The 25,429-nt window shown below is 39.3% G+C and overlaps 2 protein-coding genes and 1 long non-coding RNA gene across 3 annotated transcripts; 2 read left to right on the top strand and 1 right to left on the bottom strand.

Moving 5' to 3' along the window:
* Positions 1-661: 661 nt before the first annotated feature.
* Positions 662-8,623, top strand: LOC147303638 (sialidase-1-like). Its single transcript, XM_086280673.1, has 7 exons — positions 662-875; positions 1,236-1,425; positions 2,378-2,640; positions 4,797-4,979; positions 5,386-5,605; positions 6,525-6,758; positions 7,350-8,623. Exons 1-6 carry the CDS (start codon positions 792-794, stop codon positions 6,743-6,745), a joined length of 1,161 nt encoding a protein of 386 aa, XP_086136799.1. The 5' UTR covers positions 662-791; the 3' UTR covers positions 6,746-6,758; positions 7,350-8,623.
* Positions 4,126-6,750, bottom strand: LOC147303639 (uncharacterized). The gene is made up of 3 exons (XR_015126907.1): positions 6,538-6,750; positions 5,224-5,588; positions 4,126-4,930 (listed from the first exon to the last, which is right to left on the bottom strand). It is a non-coding gene; the product is annotated as an uncharacterized LOC147303639 (long non-coding RNA).
* A 3,249-nt stretch (positions 8,624-11,872) lies between the features above and the next one.
* LOC147303640 (sialidase-1-like) lies at positions 11,873-23,626 on the top strand. The gene is made up of 6 exons (XM_086280707.1): positions 11,873-12,149; positions 14,679-14,868; positions 15,247-15,509; positions 18,591-18,773; positions 21,396-21,615; positions 22,399-23,626. The coding sequence occupies exons 1-6, from the start codon at positions 12,063-12,065 to the stop codon at positions 22,617-22,619; spliced, it is 1,164 nt and encodes a 387-aa protein (XP_086136833.1). The 5' UTR covers positions 11,873-12,062; the 3' UTR covers positions 22,620-23,626.
* Positions 23,627-25,429: the final 1,803 nt, after the last annotated feature.

A 25,429-nucleotide genomic window follows, 5' to 3' on the forward strand; every position in this document is an offset into this window, starting at 1 on the left:
GCATTTAAAAATCTGAACTTCATTATCTCACCCATACTCTTTTGTAAAATCTCTTCAAACATTAACTGAACACTACTTCTGTGAAAAGCCCTTGTTTAGCTGACTACAAATCACTTTTCTGTACTACAAATAATGTAGTAAGCCTAATCGTTGAGTCACTTCCGGTATTTCAGACAATCCATTTCCGTCAAGAGCCACTTGTTAATTTGTTGCGGACTTGTTAAAGTGTTTTCCTAAATGTTAGTTTGTTGTCAATTCTTTTATTTGTTTGTTTATTTTTTTTATGTAAAAGTGCTTTCGGAAACGTTATTTTGTTGTTGATGTTGTACATGTGATTTGCACTTCCCTGCTTCTCTGTAAAACATCTATAATATTAGTTTAACTATGAAACTCTTCCTTTAATTATTAAGGAAGGATGTGCAAGGATGTGTAAAACTGTACAACATGCACAATACAACCTTGAATACGTATTACCTTTTTTAAAAAAAAAGACATGATAAAAGTAACTGCATTATCTGCTTATGTAATGTAAATAACGATATTCTATAATCAGTCGTTAGGATTAAAAATTAAATCAAGTAAAGTTTCCTCTTTTATTTTGATAGCACCTATCAAAATAAAAGAGGAAACTTTACTTGATTTAATTTAGTCATGTGACCGTCTTTGTCATATGACTTATTGGGAAGATGTGTTGGTTAAAGAAGTAAGGCAAGATAAAAGAGAGGCTTTCGCGCAATCTTTGCTGTGTGTTTCTGTTCTGAAGAAGAAGAAATCCGAGAAGGAAGTCAAACATGGCAGCATGGCGGCTCTCTGCACTGTGGTTACTACTCTCTGCTTTGGCGTCTTCGTGTGTCCTCACCGTCAACCCTTCCCAGGTACAGTGCCTGTTATTACCTGCTTATTACCGGGTTATAGCAGCATGCTGAAGACGTGACGTGTTAGCTAAGGTTGGTTAGAGTGAAATCGATTCATTAAAGGTTAAATGTTAGGCTTTTTGTTTCTTTTTCTCTAGAACTTGCATGATTTGGGGATTTCTAAGGTATAAATAATTTTTAGGTAAATGTTGCAGTTGAATAAAATAAAATAATTTCCAAAACTCGAAGCACGATCACATGTTTGTGTGTTACATGACACCTAAAGTATGCTGAAGATGCTCTTGGCCAAACTGGTTTTGCCTGTAGATACTTCTCAGTCATCCCTGACTCTTTTTATCTGCCCTCCTCCCTGCTGTTCAGATTGATCCCCTGGTGTTTGAGGAGCAGCTCCTGTGGGTGAGTGGGTCCCAGGGCCAGGTGAATACCTACAGGATCCCGCTGCTCACCTTCACCCCCAAAGGAAGCCTGCTGGCGTTTTCAGAAGCCAGGAAGACTTCTTCTGCTGACCGTGGAGCGAAGTTCATTGCAATGCGGCGCTCCACAGACAAAGGCAAGACTCAGCTGAGTCAAACTAACAGCCTGTATACGTGCATTTGATCACAAGTCAGAGCAACACAGAGGGTCAAAACATGCAAAACTTCACTTTTAAACAAGACTGGGAAGTGGAAGCGCTGGGAAGAAAGGCAGACGTCAAAGCCAAATGCAAAAAATAATAAATAAATAAACAGATAAAGGTGTTAAAACACTTTTGCATCATTTTTGCTACATCTGTAACTTTTGTGCAAATTGTTTAGGTTTTTTTTTCTGGGGGGAAAAATCACGCTGATGATGTAGAAGTCTCAAAAACTAACATAAAAGAGGTATCAAATACAATACACTGGAAATGAGCAATCAGCTAATACCTGTCGTGAGCCATGACAGCATTTATTTTTTACCTCTGCTCAAGAGGTTGTGTTTTTGGTAGCATCATCGCTCTGTCTGTAGACACGATAGCTTAAAACGTTAAGAAGGATTTGTAGAAGAGCAGCACAGTCATGATTCATTTGTCCATCCCCCTGAAAACTCTGAAAACTGTCCCTGTGTTAACCTCATGTGCGATTAAAACAATTACGGTGCAGCGCGATGCAGAGACTCACACACCTGTCTCTGATGTTTGCCCTCTCTGTGGAGACCAGTTCAGTTAAGAGACATGTGCCATTATCATTAGCATCAGTCAGTTTTTGCAGCAGATATTTGGTTTTACAAATATTTTCAAAATTATGTCACACATGTCACAGTTTTAGCCCTGGTTTGTAGAAAAAAACAGCAATACAACAGCTTGATTGCATAAATTCTCGTGATTGAGCCCCAAACATAAAACTGAAATCTTGGTTTTAAAAGGAGAAAATGCACAAAATTAGTGGAAAATATAGACAAAAAAAATTCAGAGTTATAACACAACTGTTCCGTGAGTAGAAAGTTAAATCATAAAACGTCAAATTGAACAATTTATCATCTTCCAGGAGCCACCTGGTCCCCGACCAGCTTCATCGTCGATGACGGGATGAAGCCGGACGGCCTGAACTTAGGCTCCGTTGTGGTGGACGAGGAAGTGGGCTCAGTGATTCTGATCTACGACGTGTGCTTCTACCTCGACCACTGCAGCCCACCCAGCATCATGATGGTGGAGAGCCGGGACGACGGCCTCAGCTGGACCCCGCCCAGAAACCTCTCAGTTACGCTCGGGGTGAAGAACTTCATTCCCGGGCCGGGCCTCGGCCTCCAGGTGAGAGAGAGTCATGTGACACTGAAGTGAGTGAACTTCTCAAGATGTAAAATGATTTCAATGACCTTTAAGCCAGATTCATTTTTATTTAGATCATGTGAATCCTGACAGCTCAGTATTTCCATGAAAGTCATAAAGTAAGATTTTACTGCGTGGCTTTCCACCTCTGTAATTATGCATAATTTTGCACGTGTGTGCAAACTTAGTGCACTGGTTTGGCAGTATGAATCTTTTATTGTCAGTGAAAAGAGTGTTTTTTGTGCATTAGAAGCACCAAAGCCCTTATTGAATCTGCTGATGGATCAGATCGTTAATCTTGATCAGTTTTCTGTGTAGAAGGAGAGCTGTCCTGCACTGCTTTATTATCTCTGTGTAGAAACACTTTCATGTGTGCAAAAGGCTGCATTGCTGTGAATTTAGCAGCTAGCTTTAACAAAAGGAACTGATGAGCCTGGAGGTTAAGTGATGGAACAGTTTGGAGCTGGTTCTCGATTCCTGTCTCTTTTTTTTATCCTGTCCAAATTAAAGAAGTGAGAGCAGAGATCCTCATAGCTTCAAGCTCAGACAGAAAATGGTCAGTATAGCACCTGAAAGTGCAACAGTTTGGCACAACAGGGTTTAAATCCCTCATGGAGAACCAGTTCATTACAAATGAACTTAGTGTTATAAACTGAGCTGCCTGGTTTTGTTTTTGATGCCATATCACAGCCTCTCTCAGGCGCGTTGTTCGTCTTTTCTTGTTGAGGTCAAATGATCCACCATGTGAAAGTGCCGACATGTATTCAGCCTCGGCGTCACAAGCTGAAACTCACCGACCATGTGCACGCCTGACCTCGTGATGCCACGTGTATCATATTCCATACAAGCTATTCTCAGTTTCTGTGACCTCAACATTGTCATAGACAGATTAGTTTTTCCTGAAAATGCAGAATCAGTTACACAAAAATGCCTGATGTTGCAAGAATTGTCACGGTTCTGGTTCATTTTGACCCAGCGTTTTCAGTTCTCTGAGATTTTTGTATAATGTCGAGTTCATTAGTGATTTATTTCCATGGTTCCTAGGTTTTGATCCCTTGCCCCTCGTGTTTCTCTGTGCCCCCTCTGTTCTGTGTTTAGTTTTCTCTGCCCGTGTGTTCCCTCTGTGTAAAGTCCATGTTTCTTGGTCTGTGTCTTCGAATGTGTGAGTTTCCTGTTTTATTCTGAAGGTCTCTGTCTCATATGAGTGTTTTCAGCTTTACGTCTGTGTAAAGTTTATTCCTCCCAGTTTAGATTATCTTTTGTTCCGTTTTGCCATTCTCTCCTTGTGTTTTATTTTGCAATAAACCTCCTTCGTATCTCAGCGAGTGCCTGCTCTTGGGTCCTCATTTATTTCCCCACACAGTTAGCCATGACAAGAATGATGCAAATTTAAACTCATATATGCAAACTAATATTTTTTCTTTAAAAAAAAAATACTTTTCTGGTAAAGATTTAATAGTTCACAGGTGATCAACAGGTGTTACTGCTGTTAATGTAAAAAAACAACAACTATATTTGGCGTTTATACGTTTTAAGATATAGTTTGTGGCTTGTTAGTTTTTATTCTAGAAAGGACAGAAGAAAGAAACCAGGAAAGCTATGGGAAAAATTCAAACCTGGGCCTAAGGAATAACCTTATCACATATGGTTTACCTGCTGTACCAGCGCCCAGTTTGAACTCGAGTGCTTTTATTGCTCTAATTCAGAGGGAATAAAAAAAAATCTACTTCTTGGCTTACTGCTTTTTTGCTCTACTTAAAATGTAAGTGACCTGTATCTCTAAAGCAGATAGATTTGGAAAAGATTTTGATGACTTTAAACAATTTTCACAGTTAAAGCATAATAAAAAAAGACTTAAAAACTGAAACAAGAACCTAAACAAGGAACAAATACTTGAGGTTGCAGGAGAGCACAAAAACAACAACATGCATAATAAACCCCCCCCAGATTCATTCAGTCATTACTTTTCAGTTTAAAGCCTCGGTAAACCCAAAAGGTTTGCTTTTTAAATAGAAACCTTTAGGTGTTTAGTGATCTACTCAGATGTAATACTATGCACTGATAAGAATTATAACAGAGGTCACGATGCTGACTCTGATCACCATCTTTCTTCCTGTTTTGTCTGCTCTGGACTACAGAAACGCTTCAATCCTGCAAAGGGGAGGTTGGTGGTTTGCGGTCACGGGACGCTGAACGGCGACGGTGTTTTCTGCATCCTGAGCGACGACCACGGGGAAACCTGGTACAACGGTGCGGCGCTGAAAAGTATCCCCTACAACCACAAGAAGAAACCACAAGACTTTAACCCTGATGAGTGCCAGGTAAGAGGTATCCAGGAAAATGTGTCACTGGGATTAAAAATGTCTTTTTTGACAATGATCCAACAGACACACAGCTACCACACAGCACAAACAAGTAAACACTATGATGATGTAAAAGAACATATAAAGAATATAAAAAGGTTAAGTTTTAAATTGATTTCAGTGTGACTTTAAGAGAAATCACATTTACCAAAGCAGTATTTTCACATTCCTATAAAACTGGATGAAACTTCCACATAGTTACCTGCTTTGCCAGTTTCAGTTCCTTCTGTAGATTCTATGAACTGGCATCATAGTAAAAGAGAAGTTCATAAAATGTGATATCACTAAAGCTAGGTCTGTGCAGTGACACACACAAGCATTAACACAAGCATTTAGTCTTTTCTCTCCGTCTCTTCTTCTCCAGCCCATTGAGTTGACTGACGGCACCATCGCCATCAACGTGCGGAACCAGAACAGATACCACTGTCAGTGTCGCATTGTGGTGCACAGCTATGATGGAGGGTTGACCCTGCCCTTGGAGGGCCTGATCTTTGACGAGGCACTGGTGGATCCTGTAGTGGCAGCTGGAACTCTGCAAAAAGAGGGCGTGATCTACTTCACCAACCCCTGCAACGAGGAAAAGAGTGAGAAGCGCTAAACTCTAGTAAACAAAGCACTTTAATTCTGTAGAAGCACAGTTTCTAGTTTTGTATGCAGTACTTTTGTTTATTTTAAGTAAAGATATAGTTACACTGATCTCTCCTCATACGAAATGTTCAGCTTTCACACAGTTTTTTTATACTCTTGTCTCTGTATGATGTCAAAGAGAGCAGTTAGCTCAAAGGACAGAAAGGGAGGTAAAATGTCTTGTTTCTAATAGTAGATGAACTGAAGGGCTGCACAAAGGCCCAAATAAAATAAAGAACGATTGTTTTGATGAGTAATTCTCTTCCAGAGTTTAATAATCAAAATATGGAGCCGATAATGAGGATAAGTCCTCTTCCAGTGAACATACACTGTTCAAAAACACTAATGGAGCACAATCTTGAAGAATGTCAGTAGACTCATTTTGTAGTGCTCTGGCAGTTGCACAAAGGAGCAGAGACTACGTCCCTGCCTAGCTCCTCATGTAACCTCCCCTGTCTCCTGGTATCTCCTCCACACTCTTGAGACTGTACTGGGTGGCACAGCAAACCTTCTTGTGGCACATATGGATGTGTCACTGAACTATCTGTGCAACCAGAGTACCAATAGTGAGAAGGACACTAACACAGAGCAACACTACAGAAAAATCAGAAAGGATGGATAAGGCGAGAGCAATGGTCTTTGCAAAAGTACTCCCTTTTTTGGTAGTTTGTCTCCTCGTTGCCTCTCATGTTGTCACTTTAATTTGCACCAAAGCAGCCGAAATAGATTCACAATGGTTTATGCTCTCTAAGTGGAGAGATTGAGATACGATGATCGAGGATTCCCTTAATGCTTTTTTTAATTGAACTGAAAACTCTCTAAGATTTATGTTATAAAGTTGGGTGATCGAGTAAATAACCTCATAATCTCCCTCAGGAGTGAACCTAACCTTGAAATGGTCGCTGACAAACGGCAAATCTTGGGAGAAGGAAGCCATGCAGATATGGGCGGGACCGAGCGGCTATTCCTGCATCACTTCACTGGACAGCGGTTCTGCAGAGGACCGCAAGTACATCTTTGTCATCTACGAGAAAGGCCACAATCAGTATTTCGAGACTGTCTCGTTCGCCAAGATCCACCTGTATAGTGGCCATTAAAGCAGACGAGAAGGTAGGTAGAAAATGTCAGAAAATATTATTAAATCCTTTACTTAAACATCCAAAAGTTCATGAAGTACATCTAATGTGTCCTTGCACTTAGATAAGAAAAGCACGTACATGGCTATTTGCACAAAAATAAATATAACCTTTTAAAATGTTCCAGTGAAATCAGAGAGCGCACTTCGAGTATTTAAAGTTCAGTGTGAAGTTAAAATGGCCTGTGACCTGTTGTTGTAATTACTGTGTTTAAATGTAATCAAAGAGCAGAGGTAAGCAGGCAGCGTTTGCAAGAGAACCCTCGAAATAAACATAAATGTTGCTCTCTTCTGTTAACTGAGGAGGACCGTGCGACTTTTCATGTAAGATGCACTGTGCAAAAATTAGTAAGAGAAGAAAATTACGCTTGATACATGGCAGCACGCTGCGATGATCAAAATCAAGACGCTTCGGGTGGCAGAAGAAGCATCCATTTAAACTATATCACCCCAACACGCAGAGACAAAGTTGTGGATGAGAAGCCGGGTTTACGTCTGTTCATTTGTTGTCTTATGCAGAACAGTGTGAACTGTCTAACAATATTTACACCTGTTTTCTTTCTCAGATTGAAACACTGCAAGAAAACTAAGAGGGTTTTTTAATCCATCGAATTTCTCAGGAACGCAAAGAGACTTTAAAAACGAATTTTATGATGTCAAAAAAAATGGAGAGACAAGGATCTGCACAATGAATGTCACGCTATTTTTGATTAAAAATCTTTTTTTAAATTTTTTTTTCTATCCTTTACATTTTCCAAAGCTGATGTATGTCACAGCTCTTATGTGTGTTTTGGTAAATAGCTGCAGAGCCATAATATTCTGACAGACTCCTGACCTCACACAGGAATGATGAAGCAAGAGATGCTGAAAAAACTACCACCCTTTCTTTTCTGAGCTACCTTTCTGATATATCATTGAAATGACGGTAAAACTGACACAGTCATAGACATCTGGCTTTAACCAGGCCACGACGCATGCACAGTGTTGCCAAAATCTAGAGCTGCATAGAGACGAAGTGAAAATGCAGTTAAAAGTCCACAATTTATGCGCACCTTCACATTTTTCAAAGCTGCGGGCCAAATGGAGTCTGTGCCAGTCTGATTCTAGCCCCCGGACCTTATCTTTGACACCCCTGGTGTAGTCACATAAGTGAACTTCTTAAATATACAAGATGCCTCAAATTCTGAAATCAGTTCTCCTCTTAGAAAACTGATGTAAAATATTAAATTCAGGTACTTGTGTGATCGAATGTGTGAAAAAAACAAGGTGCTTAATGTAACCAAAGGAATTATATTTAGATTTTTATAGAAAATGCTGCATTTTTTTTTTTACCTGTGGGTTTTAAATGTCCAGCTGAGTCCATTAGATCTGCTGTAATAATAATAATAGTTTCCTTGTGTACTGTAATTGCATTAAGCAACACTTTTCTGGTCTTACTGACCACTCTGAGCACTTTAAAATACAAGTCGGGTACATTAAATGTGCGGTAGCTGATTTTCTTCCTTGTAATGAAATTGTTCTTGTTTCTGTTTCTATGATGGAAAATGTCACTTTATGTTTTTCTCTGAGTGCCTGTTTGATATAAATATGGCTCTAATGTAGGAAAGAATTTCCTTTTTTCACAGTTTTAAATTGTAAAATGTTTATTACTTTTATTTTCCAACATACTTCTGTTTTTATTGTTTATTCAGGGATTTAGTTGGGATGTGAAAACACGGGGAGGATCTTTACTAATCAGCTGTACGGCAAATCAACAAATAAACTGTTTCATGAAGTTGTACATGTGAAGTTGGATTTTTTAAATATTATTTTAAATAAAATCTTCTTTTTACTTTCTGCATTTTTCTGCATCATTTTTGCAAAGTGAGTTTTTAATCTGAGTGGTTTACATTTACCTGTGTGTGTTTGTGTGTGAATGACGTAATAAAACTGTGTTTGTATGTAAGGAGAATATGTTGTCGTTTTAGTTATCTATTGTAAATGTCCAGTTGGGTTAAGGATGGCTACTATTTATAGAATAAATAAACGATCCTGATCATTGCAAGCATAGAAAAAAAGTCATAGATCTACAATTTAACCCTTAAAATATGCTGTTTATTGGCCAACCACACAGGGAAATGCATCCACATGACACTGTATTATGCAGAATTGTCATGGTCTCCGTGCCTGCCCGGTCGGCCCCACAAGGCTACATTTGCTGTTTCTGTTCTCTCCCTCTCTGCCTGGACGGAGCTCACTGTGGGCTCCCGCCCTTGGCCCACACACACACCTGACAACAATCACCTGTCATCACCGGGAGCACTATTTGAGGCTGGAACACAGATCCTCTCGTCGCTGGAGGATTGTACTACTGACGTTAGTGTTCTCACAGCTCCTGTGGACTTGTGCTTCATAATTCGTGATTTGTGATTAGTTGGTGACTTTCCTTCTCTTCTGCCTCAGATCTCTCTCTCTCCCCCCCCCCCCCGGACCTGCGTCCTCCCTGCCGTGTGAACGTGTGTGAGTGTGAGCAAAGAAGACGTGAGCGAGTGTGAGAGAGCTACCCTGTGATTCCCCGGAGTTTTAGATCCCTTCCCTGTACATACATTGCACTGGCACTGTAAATAAACTACACCTTGGAGACACCTAACCGCTCTGCGTTTGAGTCCCTGTAACCAGATCGTGACAAGAATATATAAACTTTATGTTTTATATGTATCTAAATCTTTATGCATACACTCTTTGAATAAAATCTAAAGAACAGTTTGAAGGAGGGTCATTAGTGCCCACTGAGCTGATGTTTGCAGCTTCACTAGTTAAATGTAAAGGATTATTTTCTGCAGCTGATTTGAGTTTTTTGGTCTGTGGTTCTGTGGTGTGTATGTGCACGATTTCATGATTATCTCTGTACAGCAGAGGTGGGACCAAGTCATTGTTTTGCAAGTCTCAAGTAAGTCTCAAGTCTTTATCCTCAAGTCTCAAGTCAAGTCTCAAGTAATGTCAGGCAAGTCAGAGTCGAGTCTCAAGTCACTGGTGTAAAAGTCCGAGTCAAGTCACAAGTCTGAAACTTTGAATTTCAAGTCCTTTCGAGTCTTTAAAAAAAAAAAACAATGAAAAAAAGCATGTTGCAGTTATATGCTAAATGTAAATATTAGACCATGTAATTTTAAAATCTGTGTTTTTCTCAACACATGACAAAATAGTGAACTTAGAAAATATACACAAATTGTGAAATTGCACCTCTTTAAAATGCAGCTCAATTAAACTTAGCTCCAAGAATAATTTTCACCGACAGTTCTGAGATAAGCTGCATGTTATTCTTGGATGCGGTTGTAGGACCAGCTTTAAAATCGCATGACAAAAATATCATACACATTAAAAAAAACTGTATCACCAACGTAGCCTGCACAACATTTGCTAGTTAGATGAAGTCAGCTATCTCATCGTAGCATATTTATATGCATATTTATAATCATACGGTTCTTGGAGTGAGTGCACACACTCATGAAGTTTAGTAACTTCAGGTCACTGCAACAAGCCCAGGTACAGTTTACCGACAGATGGGTACAGGACCTTGAAACGCACCGTGTCGAACGAAAGACCATCGTACCTATCATAAGTTTACCAGTCTCACAAATCGTCGTCATAAATATACATTCCTTAACCGTTTATTAATAGGACCTTTGAGCTCAACGGTAATTAATTAGTAGTGGAAATAATTTCTGGTAGCATCACAGAAATGTAGCAGTGACAACAATATTGTATGCTGTAATCGTACTGGGCAATTAGTGATACAAAAAACCTGTTTTATCCTGTGAATAAAAGTATATGTTTTTGTCAATGTACCATAATAACAGAAGCGAAACACAATATTGTGTCAGGACAATTCACTATTTATGCACAATAAACAAAGGAGCATAGCGCGACAATTTCTGTTCAGCGCCAGACTTGCTTGTAACCTATATCACCAATTATGTTATGAAAATGACGTATTAACTACTAAAAAACACTGACCTTCGTGTAAATGCTTGGAGCAGACTAACCTGTGAGCTGGAGTGTTCTGGGACGTTATATTTGATCTTTGAATGGCTGCAATCCAGGCCATCCGTTGCGTCTTTGTTACTTCGGAAACATGGCTTGAACAATTTCTCTTCAACGACGTAATCCGATAACAACCGATCTCTTTACCCGTCGGCTTCCCATGGCTGTCATGCGACCGGCTATTGCAGTTAATAATACAACGGCTTCTTGACATTTTTGTGTTTCTTTTTATCGCTGTATAACTGATTTTAATTGAAAGCCTGCGTGCGCTAGTACCGCTTGCCACGAGTTCCCAGAATCCTTTGCGGTTCTACCCGTGAATGACGTCACATTTTCAATCTCTATATAATATGCATGTTAAATTTTATATTTGGGGTAAAATATCAAGTCTTTTCAAGTAAACCGGTTCAAGTCCAATTCAAGTCCCAAGTCATTGGTGTAAAAGTCCAAGTCAAGTCACAAGTCTTAGAACATTTTTTCAAGTCAAGTCTAAAGTCATAAAATTAATGACTCGAGTCTGACTCGAGTCCAAGTCATGTGACTCGAGTCCACACCTCTGCTGTACAGCACACTTTAGATTGCCTGACGTCTGTGCTATTTTCATGATATTCTGCCACAGTTTGGATAAAAGTAATAAGTGCATCCATTCTGCTGTATTGTGAATAGAGATATGATAATTTAGTGCATAAGTAAATTTGAATTAGATGCACATATTTACGCACGGACGGTATTTCCGGATGTATATTCGAGAAAAAACTGAGCCAAGACGATATAGATGTAAGTCCTGCTGATCCATCAGCTATATTAATAATTAATTAAAAATGTCACAACACGTGTAATATTATGTATTTGCAATTTTATACATGTATTTACACCACTTGCATACAGGCTTTCTTGTAGACTCAATAAAATATAGCAATTAAAGTGAAAAGTAACATTTTCAAAATAGTCCAAATAAAAAAAAAAAAATTATAATAATAAATTTCTAATAGTTAATAAAGGGCTATAGAAAACATGTCAGGTTAAATACCATTAAATCCGAAGTAGGCAACGAGTGACGTTAGTCATGTGACTCCCACCTTGGGTCATATGACTCACAGGGGCAGGCCTTTCGGTATATGAAGTAGAGGAGAGAATTTTATCCTTACTACTCTTTTTGTTTCTGTTTTTGCGGACTTATTTCGACACTTTCTTTCCTCACTCGCTTCTTTGTGTCTGCCGGAGTGAAGAAGAAGAAGAAGTTACGAGAAAGAGCCAACATGGCAGCAGGAAGCCGGCTCGCTGCTCTTTGGCTACAGCTCTTTGTTGTGGTGTCTTGCTGTGTTTCTAACGTCAGCCCTCAGCAGGTACAGTAGCCCGCAATTATCTGCTTAGTGTCTCTTCATAACAGCATGCTAAGTGCTCGGCATGAATTTCTGAGCAATAATGTGACAGCGGATGTCTGTGCTGAAACTACAACTTTAGAAGATGGACTACAAACATGCACTTTACTTTCATTCAGGTCATATAACGCGCAACCATATAACAATAAGAATATATAAAAGAAAAATAATATTATATATTTCCTGCTTCAGAGATAAAACAGTGCAAAGACGTTCAATGACTGTAGTAAAATCATCATCCATCACTTATCTAGTTTAGCGCGGTTGTTTTCTGGGTGGAGAGTAATCTAAAGGCAAGCAACCCAACAGTGGATATAACCAGGGGTTAAAGTGGGATTTGGCAGTTGGGGGAACTTGAAGTTTTCTGTGTTTGCGCATGTAGTTTAGTTTCTTTGTCGCCTATTGCCCCGCATTTCTTAGGGTTATTGCTCTTCGCGGATTCAGCCTGCTGCTGAATACAAACTGCAACTAACAAACTAAATGTGTGACAAACAGTTTGTGTGGGACGCGTTAACAATGCTGGGATTAAAGCAGATATATTACATTTGAATGAAACTTGCCCATCTCTCTTGCTAAGTAAACACCATAAGAAGTTTGTTCTTGTGGCCTCATGAGATAGTCTGCATTCTCTGTTATTTCACTGTTATTTGGGCTGCTGCTCTCTCTGGTAACAGACCATTTTTAGCCAGTTATGACACACACACACATCACTTCGAACCATTTCCTCTCGTGTGACACTTTAAAGTCACACTAACAAAAAAAAAAAAAGACAGTAACTCTGTTTCTCAAAATATACTGCTGCTTCATTTTCTCTATGGTAGTTTCCATCATATTTAAAAGCCTTTTTGTCTTATTGGTGAGTTGTAACTTTGACTGATGGGCATAGCGTTAGACAGGATAACCTTCACATGCATTGGGAGTCTGCAGGAGTCTCCATGGACTATGATTACAGATGACATTGTGATCTGTAGTGAGAGTACTAAGCATGTGGAAGAGACTCTGGAGAGGTGCAGGCATGCTCTGGAGAGAAGAATTAAACTGTTACTAGACCTGCTATGACGTATGGTTTGAAGACGTATGTGCTGACAAAACGACAGGAGGTGCAGCTGAAGATGTTAACATTTTTGTTCAAAATGACCAGGATTAGAAATGAGCACATCAGAGGGAGAGCTCAGGTTTAGAGACCTGCCAAACCAGGACGTCGACAAGGGAGCCCACAGAGCAGGTTCACAAATGATGTGAAGCAGGACATGCAGAGGGAGTTGCTAAGGATAGGGTGAGATGGAGGCAGATATGAAATGCTGAGCTGTTGTGACCCCTGAAAGAACAAGTTTCTACAGTACTGATGTTACATGAATCATCATTGCTGCTTTTAAACCTTAAAGCTAGGGTAAAGGTGGAATTTGGTAAGTGTTACTAAAGAAAGGCTTACATTCGTATTGATTGTTCCTACCAAAACCCTTCTAGAAGCAACATGTGTCACTTAGTCATATGCATATGGACATTTATTTTAATGCATTATCAAAATTAACTCTAATTTCAGCTGAGTATATTATTGCATGGCCAGAACTTTATGTCGAATCCTATGAAAAAACTTAAAACCATAATTCCCACGTAAATGTCTGCTGTCTATCTGTCTTATGGCTTTGTTGACCTGCATTAGTGCACCATGCAGCTGTAAACCATACAACACAGTATACACTTTTAATAACATGTTAGAACTATCAGAGGATAGTCTTCAGATATTAGATAATCAGATAACTTCAGCTGCACATCCTGTACAGATCCACTGCCTGATTTTAAAATCTGGCATGCACTAGGACGTGGTATGTAAGCTTTAAATTTCCAGTTTATCTGTTACAGTCTTTACCCTTCAAAATAATCTCTCATCTTCTCCTGACCTGTCTGTCAGTGTGAAATCATATTCACTTTTGTGCTCCTGGAAAATACTGCAGCTCTACCCTTAGCTAACAGATGTATTAATATTCAAACTGCACAGAAACAGTTTGTGTTTTTGGTGATAGAAGTTGAGATGTTTGAAATGTTGAATTTAACTTACTTGACATATTAAAAAAACAGAAGGAGGAAGCTCCTCGCTTCAGTGGAGTTGGTGCACGACAGGGCCATGTGATGACTTTAATTGCCTTCATAGTCATAGCTGAAAGGACTGTCAGGCTGCACCACATGAAAAATGAACTGATTTAGACTATTCTGTACCAGATTACCTATCAGGTTGAATTATTTATTTATTTTAGGTGCCAGGATGCCACTTTAGACCTTTGATAATAGTTTCTAGTGGCTGAAGGACACAAAATCGCTTCCTTAAAGGAAAAGCAAGATCACCTGATTTTCTTTTCATTTCCTGAACTCAAAGCCAGATCACATGTTTGTCTGTTACATGACACCTGAAGCATGCTGAAAATGCTCCTGCCTACAGATAATTCACAAATATCTCTTCCCTCTCTTTTACCTTCCCTTCTCCCCGCTGTTCAGATCGACCCCCTGGTGTTTGAGGAGCAGCTGCTGTGGGTGAGCGGAGCCCAGGGTCAGGTGAACACTTACAGGATCCCGCTGCTCACCTTCACCCCCAAAGGAAGCCTGCTGGCGTTTGCAGAAGCCAGGAAGTCTTCTTCTTCTGACATTGGAGCGAAATTCTTTGCTTTGCGGCGCTCCACAGACAAAGGCAAGACCACTGCAAGAGATAGACAGTCACACAAAACTTACAGTGTGTCAGAAAACAGTCAGCAGTCACATGGGCGCAAATGAGGAGAGTTTATCGCTTCTGAATGAATGTCTGGGAGTGTATGTCATTGTTAGCATCAACCATAATTGATATTTTGAGTAGATGTTTGGTTTTATTTATATTTACCTTTTTTTTTTTTTTTTTTTAACATTTCATACCTTGAAACTGGATCAACGAGTTCTACGCAGTGTTCAAACAGACTGATGATATAAATTCTGCTGACTGAGCCTTGAAATAAAAGTAAAAATCACAAAAGCACAAAAAACAGGTCACGTTTTCTCTGCTTCATCTCCTCCTCTTCCTCTATCATCTCTCTAGGAGCCACCTGGTCCCCGACCACCTTTATTATCGATGACGGGGCGGCACCGGATGGCATAAACCTGGGCTCTGTTGTGGTGGACGAGGAAGTGGGCTCAGTGATTCTGATCTACTCAGTGTGCTTCCACCACTACCACTGTAGCCCGGCCAGCATCATGATGGTGGAGAGCCGGGATGACGGCCTCAGCTGGACCCCGCCCAGAAACCTCTCGGTTACGCTCGGCGTGAAGAACTTTGCTCCCGGGCCGGGCCTCGGCCTCCAGGTGAGAGAACAAGACATGTGACACTGAAGTGAGAGAACTTTTCAAGCTGTAAAATGAGCTAAAATGTAAGTGAAACGACCTTTAAGCTGGATTTATTTTTATTGTGATCATGAGCTCCTGGGTGCTCAGCAATTCCCATCACAGAGTCACGATTCAAGATGTTAAAGTGAGATTTTCCAGGCAGATTTCTCTGTGGCTATAATGTAAATTTGGTTCCTGTTCCTGAAATCTTGCTCCATGCATCTGTTTTCCACCTCTGTAATTATGCTCTGAAGAGGTTTAGGTGTAATGTGCAAAAACTAATTTGCATTAAATTAGCATTAAGAATATTCTTTTGATGCTTAGCAAAAAGAGTGATTGTGTGTTCATGCATTAGAAGCCACAAGCCTTTTATTGATCCTACTTGTAGACTACATTCTTTATCAATCTGACTCCCTATCTGTCAATAGAAAATTGTACTTAGTAGTCAGTATAATCCTTTAATGATATAAGTTTGCATATGGTAGAATACTGCATGTAATCATTAGTGTTTAGAAGTATATAGTTGGTGGCATATTGAAAGAATGTCTCATCCTAGGGGGTCTGTGACATTCCAGGGTGTTCTGGCGTTCACCCCCACATCCTGGGAGTATGGGAGAGGTTGTACCTTGTCTTATTGTTTTACGGTAGGATTAACGTAGCTATGTCAGTTTTAGTCTAAGTGCTTTTTTACATATAGATGAACTGTTGGATTTTCCAGACCAGCAGGTTAAGGGAAGTTGTTTATGGGGTCACACTCTGACACTCTGACTGACACACACACACACACACACACACACACACACACACACACACACACACACACACACACACACACACATTCCAATGTGACTCGGGTACAAAAGCACTGGTTTGAGTTTGACATCAGAGTTTTGCAATGTGCAGCTGTCATAAAAACAGGCCAGCTTTAATAAAAAGGAAAAAAAAAAGAAGTCATGAGCTCAGAAGATAAAGGATTACTGAGGATTGCACTGGTTCGTGATTGCTGTCTCTTTTATTATTCTGTCCAGATTAGAGAAGCGACACCTGGCTTTGTTCTTGTTTCATTTCAGACAAAAAGGGGTCAGTAGTAGCAGCTGAAAGTATATAAACCTCTCACAGAGCGTTAGTTTATTAAAATGGACTCAGAATCAGATGCAAACGGAGCTTCTTGTTGTTGCATTTGATGCACAGTATGTCTTAGTTGTGGTCTAACGATTGTACTTGAGTATTTTTCAGTTACCTGTAATTGTAATCAAAATACCTCACACTGACATGACTTCCTTAAATACTTTCATTAATCCTAAACAGGGAAGCAATACTTAAATCAGACATAAATAAGAAAGGCATCAGTGGAAGATAAAGTGTACATGTTGGGATGTTTGTGTCTTTACTAAATGTCTAAATATACTATGAATCACCTCAGTGGCTGAGCAGTTGGGATCCTAAGTGTGAAACCCGAACGTGTAGCATAAATTCGTAACCATGAATGCTCCCTAAAACTATAATGGGGTTTCCAGAACAATGAGAAGTATAAAAAATGTTCAGTTGAAATGTCACTTTTTCCCCTTGCATGCCTCTGAGAGGTCAGAGTAAGGCTGTCGATGATGAAAGGGTCCTAACTGTGTGAAGTGAAGTGAGCTGGAAGTGCTGAAGTATTATTTCGTTAAGCAGAGGATACACTGGTCTACCTTTTTATGAAATAAAAATAGATAATAGAATCCCAATTAATGCCGTAACCTGCTGATATGTTTTGAACCTTCACTGAAACATTATGTTAAGTGCGAGGTGAACTATAAACGCTGCTGTAATAAAATCTGCTTCTTATGATGTTGTTGCCTTCCCTAGAACATGCAGATTCATTTTTTAATTTTTTTATTATTATTATGAGCTACAGTCATGTGAAAAACTAAGTACACTCTGTGATTCAGTAGCTTGTAGCACCACTGTTTGACTTTATGACTCAATGACTGTAAGGTGCTCAGGTCCTGTGGCTAGGTGCTCCAGCGCCGTGCCTGACAGCTGGTATGAGGTGTTTGTGCTGATATGCTGTGTTTGGTTGTCAGGTGGTGCTGTGCACGATGAACAAACAGCTCCGCTTTGGCCTCGTCTGTCCAAAGGACATTGTTCCAGGAGTCAGCGCGACTCTGCAAACCTAAGCTGTGCTTTCATGTTCTTTTTAGAGAAGACAGGCTTTCTCCTTGTAACCCTTCCAAACAAGCTGTGCTTGTTCAGTCTTTTTCTAAACGAACATTAACTGTAACATTTAATTTGCTAGATGAGGCCTGCTGAGTCTGAGATGTAGCTCTCAGGGATTTTTATCCAGCTTCTCCCAGCATTTAACCATCTGACCTTGGGGTGAATTCGCTGGGACGTCCAGTCCTGGGAAGATCAGCAGCTGTCCTGAATGTTTTCCACTTTTGAGTCAACTTCAAATTGTTTGGAAACCCAGACTGATGGGCAGCAGCAGTTGCTCCTCTGAGATCATCGCTGGTGTTAACACACACATGAATGCTCCAGACAAGCAAACCTCTGCTTGCATAGAGGTGCTCAGCTCACACACAGGAATATTAAAGCTGGTTTATAAAAGAAAAAATTAGAGCATAATGTAAGGCACTGCAAGTGTAACAGCACCGATATTCAGTAAATGAACCTCTTTGTTTTTGTGTGAGCTATATTTATACTTGCCTTTCTAATATGGACTTTATTCAATTGAATTTAACCAGATGCATAGCTTTATTTTCAGCTTTGAATGCATTTAATCCAGACAGTAATGTCTGCAGCTGCTTGTTTCTCTCCACAGTCTATATCAATCTTTAAGAGCTGTTATGTTTGTGGATATTACACCTTTTTAATCAGTAATATGACACAAAACAGTATCTGTAAAAAAAAAAAAAAAAAAAAAATTATTTGAACACAGCTCACTCGTTTAATTCCTCTCCTCTTTGTTTTCTCTGACTTCTCAGCTCACCAACCGTGTTTAAACATTAAAAAAATACTAAATGATGATAACCAACAGCTGCATCCCTGAACTGTTTTTTGTTTGTGTCTTTTGGACTACAGAAGCGCTTCAATCCTGCAAAGGGGAGGTTGGTGGTTTGCGGTCATGGGACACTGGAGGGCGACGGTGTTTTCTGCATCCTGAGCGACGACCACGGACAAACCTGGTACAACGGTGCAGCGCTGAAAAGCATCCCCTACAACCAGAAGAAAAAAGCGCAGGACTTCAACCCTGATGAGTGCCAGGTATGTTTGCTGGTGCCGTCGGTCAGTTAGAGATTACAGTTAGAGCCATTAGTATTTGAACAGTTACAGAGTTTTTTTGTCATTTCCACAATTAAATTAACTTTGTTGTCGACATTAGCGGAAAACTTTCTTTGGTTCACCATGCTGCAGATCAATTCATAATCAATCCATAATAAAAATACTGGTAATTATTCATACAATAATAACTACATACACACCTTTTTTCTACCTAGTGGCATCAGAATAAAGAGGACGTTCTCAGACAGCAACAACAGAACGGCGTTTTTAAGACGCCAGTGTGATACAGATTATCTAATGAGGTTTGTTGTCAACCAACAGCAGTTCTGACAATGCTGCCCAGTTTGTTTCTATCTGCCACACTCGGGTTACCATCCCAGATGGAGATATTGAAGCTGACATACACCAAAAAAATAATGTTTTTGTTGACTTTTAACTTTTTAACTTCCTAAAAAAAAACAAAACTCTGACTAGCTTTCTTGTTGATGACATCAATATTTTCCATAAATCATACTTCCCATAAATCTTGTCATCTTGTCCTCAGACGCTTGAAGCTTTTACTGACTTAAACAGACTGATCAGAAAGTGAAAAACCTGTTTTTTGAGCCTGTGTAATTCAAGGCGTTTCCCTTTGTCAGCATTAATCAGCAAATAACAAGATTTACACCAATCCTCAAATCTACATACCTGAGCAAAATAATCAGACTTAAAATTACCATTAAAGAAACCAACAAACAGCCATAAACAGTGAAAGTTAACTAGCCAACCGCTGTAACTGCCTGACATACAGAGAAGCTGGGTTCAGCTGTGGCTCACCAGTCAGCTTGTAATTTAACATTGTGCCTGAGTGAGCTTCTGTTTTTTTACACATAAATATCCAGACCACCAAGGAAAAGGACAAAACAGACTTGGTGAAAGCGGGATAAAGTCATCGTGGTTTTGTGGAAGAAAGAACGTTTCCTCAAGCAGGACAGTTGCTGGTGCCTTCTGTGCTCACAGCTTCACAGTTTGTTTGCCTCAAAGTTCAGTTTTGAATCAATAATTGTTCCAAGATGTTTATCAGACTCAAGACGTTATACCACCTGGCCCTTTATAGCTGTGACCTGTTGTGTGTGAGAACATTTCCTAAAATCAGACCAATCAGTGATTAACATCTTTTGACATTTTCTAACTGAAGAGAGGACTCAACGTGCCATTTAACAGAATCATGAGGCTGGCCTCCTGCAACTGACTAACAATAACAGAGTCATCTGCATACTTTAGCACAGTGCTGTTTCATACCTACTCTAGCACATGTTTGTGTACAGGTCAGCAGGTCAGGTCAGAAGGCCACGTGCTTTTACTCGTTCCAAAGACATAATGCAAACTCTGAGATGATAGAGCTTTCTCGGCTCCAGAATTGTGGAAGGATTTATCATCGCACATCAGGTGATCTCCTTCACTTACTTGCTTTATAAATAAAGTGGTACAGGATAAATAATACCAGAGTTTCACTACACTACTACGATGGATTTAAAAGTGCAGACTTTCAGCTTAATTCACGATTACAAAACGATTAACTGTTTATAAATGATGGCCCTTTTTATGCACAGTCCCCCATTTCAGACGCTCAAACACGATAGGAAAAATTAACATAAGGATTGTTTTTAATGCTTTTAATAACGACTCCTTGAAGTCAAGGACATCACCGAATGTTGCATTTCCTCCTTTAATATGCTCTGTCAGTCCTTTACTGCAGATGGTTTCCTTCCTTGCAGCTTATTTGAGGCTTTTTCTACATTCACTTTTCTATTTAATAACTGAAACGCGTGCCGTGTTTGGTTGGATCAGGTGACTCGCTTGGCCTATGAGGAATATCCAGTTTCTTGTGAAATTCTTGAGTGTGGTTTGCAGTTTGCTTCTGTCAGCAGTCACATCATCAATAAACACTGGTGACTCTGTTTCATTGGCAGCCGTAAATTTCCATGTCATAATATTGTTTCCATCATGTTTGACACATGATGTGGTTTGCTTTGGATCATGAACAGCTCCTTTCTTTCTCCATTCTGTATCTTCCCATCATTCTGGTATCAGTTAATCTTGGTTTAATTTCTTCAACCAATATATTCCAAACCTGTGGAGGCTCTATTAGTTGTTTTTATGGAAAAGTATAATTTGGTCTTCTTGTTCTTGAGTGTAACTAATGATTTGAATCTTCTGATAGACCTACGTTAAACAGCCACTTCTCTCTTGTCTTTGGAAATGTTTATGTGGAGTTTTAAAATGACTTTGTTTTGCTTGCATTACAGAAAATTATCAAGTGGTTCTTGGGGAAAAGTCACACTTGTAGCAGCAAAAATAAAGTTTGGTGGTTATTAAGTTAAAGGGGAGTTAGCATTAGTTTATTTAGTGACATTATGAGGAAGCGTGAATGCTCATAGTGCACTGTTGTGAAGTGTGGTTCTGCCCTCTAGTGGACAGAAAGTTGTTGTTTTTGTCTTTAACTTCAGTGTAGATTCTCCCATTTATTTTATTCAGTGCAGTTATATGAAGGCATCCCTATTACAATTGTAATTATAATCTTTCACCTTTGATACACTCTTTTCTCCGTCTGTTCTTCTGCAGCCAATTGAGTTGACTGACGGGACCATCGCCATCAACGTCCGGAACCAGAACAACTACCACTGCCGGTGCCGCATTGTGGTGCACAGCTATGATGGAGGGTTGACCCTGCCCTTAGAAGGCCTGATTTTTGACGAGGCACTGGTGGATCCTGTAGTGGCAGCCGGAGCTCTGCAAAAAGAGGGCGTGATCTACTTCACCAACCCCTCCAATGAGCAAAAGAGTAAGAAACACGAGCACTAAGCTTTTTCATCTCTGTGTAAGACTAGCAAAAAGTTAGTTTTGTGTATTAAGAATGTTACTCTTTATGTATTCTGTATGCCATTCTAGTGAGAAATGCTAATATGAAACATGGTGATCTCTGCTCCCGTTTCTACTCTTGGCTCATATCAGTTGCATTAGTTATAATTATTAAATATTCATGTCCTGTTACCCCAAAAATGTCCACCCAGTTAGTTCCTGAGTAAATTTAGTATTCACTAATAAATTTAATTTAATATTTGGTTACTTTGGCCACTTTTAGTGTTTTCCTTTACGGCACAATAACTACTTTATATTCTTATGGAATCCAATGATAATTAAGTTTATTTCAGCTCCCCTAACTTATCTGGTTTGTTTTTAGTGTAGCTCTATAAATCATGGCAACTTTCCACTTTTTTATGAACTGTATTCACATATGAGCTAAAGTACAAGCTCAGTAAAGCTTCATAAAAAAGTGACTTTCACCTTATTTCGGTTTCAATTTGAACTGAAAGTAAACACAGAAATCTGATGCTACGCAGTGATCCATGCACGCCAGTTTGAGGCAAACTTTCTGGCAGAAAATGATACCATGATGCAATGCTGTAATCAGATAGATTGACCTTGTTTCCCTGAATCTTTGCAGTACAGGTGGAAACTGCTTAATCAGCACAAAACACAGAGTCTCACTGATGAGAAAAAACCCAGGTTGAAATGATCCTGATTAAGTTGAGTGGATAAATAAGTGATGCTTTATCTCCTTCAGGAGTGAATCTAACCCTGAAATGGTCGCTGACAAACGGCATGTCTTGGGAGAACAAAGCTGTCCAGATATGGGCGGGTCCGAGCGGCTACTCCAGTATGACATCACTGGACAGCGGCTCTGTAGAAGACCGCAAGTACATCTTTGTCATCTACGAGAAGGGCCAGAAAGACTATTTCGAGACTGTCTCGTTCACCAAGATCCACCTGTATGGTGGTCGTTAAGAGCACACGAGGACGTAGGTAGAGCAAAGTCAGACATGAACTATGGTGCAAACTAAACATAAATAACTTATCTGTTTTGTCTCAGATTTAAACACTTAAGGGAAAAAAGAAAACCGGAAGAGGGTTTTTTTTTTTTTTTTAATCCATCATCTTTCTCAGGAAGATAAACAGACTCATTCTAGGATATCCCGAAAATGGAGAAAGAAGAATCTGCACGCACACATTTTGTGATTACGCCATCAAAAAATATTTTTCTCTGATTTAATCCTTCTGTCCTTTACATTTTTCAAAGGGGGTTTAAATCACGTGTTTGTAACCCTTTAATTTTATTTGCCAAGTAACTACACAGCTACAAAATTCGGGCAGAGAAATATGTCAAAGCAGGAAATACTGAAGATTGTTTTACAGACGGGGTACATAGTTTACAAAAAGCTGATTGTTAAGTATTTTGTAAACCTAATTGTTTTGGGACAGAAAAAAAACTAATGTTTGAGTGTGTGAAAGTGAAAATTACTTTTGAACCACTATAGATGCAACAGTTTTTTCTTTTACTATCATAAAGTTTGCTGTGAATTCATGCTGATTGAAATCAGTTCTACCTTTAGAAAACTTGTAATTGTGTAAAATAATGGCCTAAAAAAGCAAAACCTTTTTTAAAAGATATATATTTTCACTTATAAATTCTCTTTAATTGTTTCTTTGAGGTTTAAATAATTGTTTCATATACATGTGTGGAAGAATGTGTGAATGAAAAGGTGCCTAACGTAACCCAAAATGTCTTTGTTTGTATTTATGGAGCGGAAGCGGAGTTATTTTATTTGTATATTTTAAATGTCAGATTATGACCAAATGTCCTTTGTCTGTAGTTGCTTGGCGGATAAATGAATCTGTGCTGTAATGGATTTTCCTTCTTGTCACATTGTCCTTGTTTTTATGGATTTGATTGTGGAAAACACACTTTTTATGTCTGAAATGAAAATAAAAGGGAGGGACTGATTTAAACCACAGTTGAAGGCAAAAAATGTCACTTCATGTTTTTCTCTATACGTCTTTCTGATACAACTCTAATATAAGGGAAAAAACTCATTTTTTCAGTTTTAAGTTGTAAAATATTTACTGCTTTTATTTTGAAACTTACTTTACATTAGAATGAAAATCAGTGTGCTGAGTTTTCCAAAAGAAAGAACATTTAGTTGGGATATGAATATCAGAATCAGAATCAGAATACTTTATTGATCCCTGGGGGAAATTATTTTTTGTTACAGTGCTCCATTTTAAACCAACATTAAGACAAGACAGACAATACGCTAACTAAGAATAGTACAATATATACATATATATACATACATACATACATACATAAGTCACTCATAAATAAATAGTTGGAAAAGAAACATGTGTAGCTGTAGCAGCAAACAGTGTGTTAAGTGGATGCGTTGTACAGGGAGATGGCCACAGGCAGGAATGATTTCCTGTGTTGTTCAGTGGTGCTTTTCGGTAATCTGAGTCTCTCACTGAACGTGCTCCTGTGACTGACCAACATGTCATGGAGTGGGTGGGAGGTGTTATCCAACATTGTCTTTATCTTGGACAGCATCCGCCTCTCCGACACCACCTTGAGGGAGTCCAGCTCCATCCCCACAACATTGCTGGCCTTACGGATCAGTTTATTAAGTCTGTTGGCATCTGCGACCCTCAGCCTGCTCCCCCAGCATGCAACAGCATAGAGGATCGCACTGGCCACAACAGACTCATAGAAAATCCTCAGCATTTTCTGGCAGATGTTGAAGGACCTCAGTCGCCTCAAAAAATAGAGACGACTCTGGCCCTTCCTGTAAAGTGCTGTGGTGTTTTTAGCCCAGTCCAGCTTATTGTCAATGTGTACTCCAAGGTATTTATAGTCCTCCACAATGTCAACACTGACCCCCTGAATTGAAACGGGGGTCAAGTGTTTCCTGGTCTTCCTGAAGTCCACGATCAGTTCCTTGGTCTTTGCCACGTTGAGCTGCAGATGATTCTGCTCACACCACGTGACAAAGGTGAGGTTATGATCTGACCTACCAAGTGGGGGGAGGGAGGAGGAGCTGTATGCATCCTTGACGTTAGCATACAGTAAGTCTAAAGTTTTCTCTCCCCTGGTGGGACAGTCCACATATTGTTTGAATGTTGGTAGTGTATTGTCCAGTGATACATGGTTGAAGTCACCCGAGATCACAATAAAGGCACTCGGGTGCTGAGTCTGTAGCCGAGCTATGGCAGAGTGGATAGTGTCACATGTAGCTGTGGGGTTAGCAGAGGGGGGAACATAGACAGCCACCAAGATGACAATGATCAGCAGTTAGGCATATCAACAGGTTAACATATTTTGCATTTTAATAGAATGTAGTTTAAAAAAAATAGATTAATTATGAATCGCCTTTTGAAAGTCACAATTGAGTCATGAGGTAAAAAAATATGTTGCAAATGTCACGCCAACGTCAATTTTTCTGACATGTTTTTGTTTACGCTTGGAAAAAGTAAATTCAAATACACATATAGGTCTTTATTTCATACACTTATAGTCAATATTCATGCAAATTAGTGCATATATGGAAAATTAAATCATAACATTTTATAAAACTTACAAAAAAAAGACATCTCGGTGTAAGTAATCAGCTGTAGACTTTTACTGGCAATCTTTTTGTTTTAAAAAAATAAGTGGCTCCATAGGCATGACTGGAATTTCACACTGCAAATTATCTATCCATCTATAGTACAACCAAAAGTCTGGAGCCAGTCCTCATTTCTTCTCATTTCTTTATGTAGTCTTC

Source organism: Aulonocara sp. 'chitande type north' Nkhata Bay, linkage group LG22, assembly GCF_057382095.1.
Source record: "Aulonocara sp. 'chitande type north' Nkhata Bay isolate Kocher_YH1m ecotype deep benthic linkage group LG22, A_spYH_male_GT1.1, whole genome shotgun sequence".
NCBI classification, from domain to species: Eukaryota; Metazoa; Chordata; class Actinopteri; order Cichliformes; family Cichlidae; genus Aulonocara; species Aulonocara sp. 'chitande type north' Nkhata Bay.

Bases quoted from the DNA above. Each gene is read 5' to 3' on its own strand.
- LOC147303638 (XM_086280673.1), top strand. From the start codon at position 792: ATGGCAGCATGGCGGCTCTCTGCACTGTGGTTACTACTCTCTGCTTTG. The intron at 876-1,235 runs GTACAGTGCCTG...CCTGCTGTTCAG, and splicing joins TCACCGTCAACCCTTCCCAG to ATTGATCCCCTGGTGTTTGA. The intron at 5,606-6,524 runs GTGAGAAGCGCT...AATCTCCCTCAG, and splicing joins CCCCTGCAACGAGGAAAAGA to GAGTGAACCTAACCTTGAAA.
- LOC147303640 (XM_086280707.1), top strand. From the start codon at position 12,063: ATGGCAGCAGGAAGCCGGCTCGCTGCTCTTTGGCTACAGCTCTTTGTT. The intron at 15,510-18,590 runs GTGAGAGAACAA...TTTGGACTACAG, and splicing joins GGCCGGGCCTCGGCCTCCAG to AAGCGCTTCAATCCTGCAAA. The intron at 21,616-22,398 runs GTAAGAAACACG...TATCTCCTTCAG, and splicing joins CCCCTCCAATGAGCAAAAGA to GAGTGAATCTAACCCTGAAA.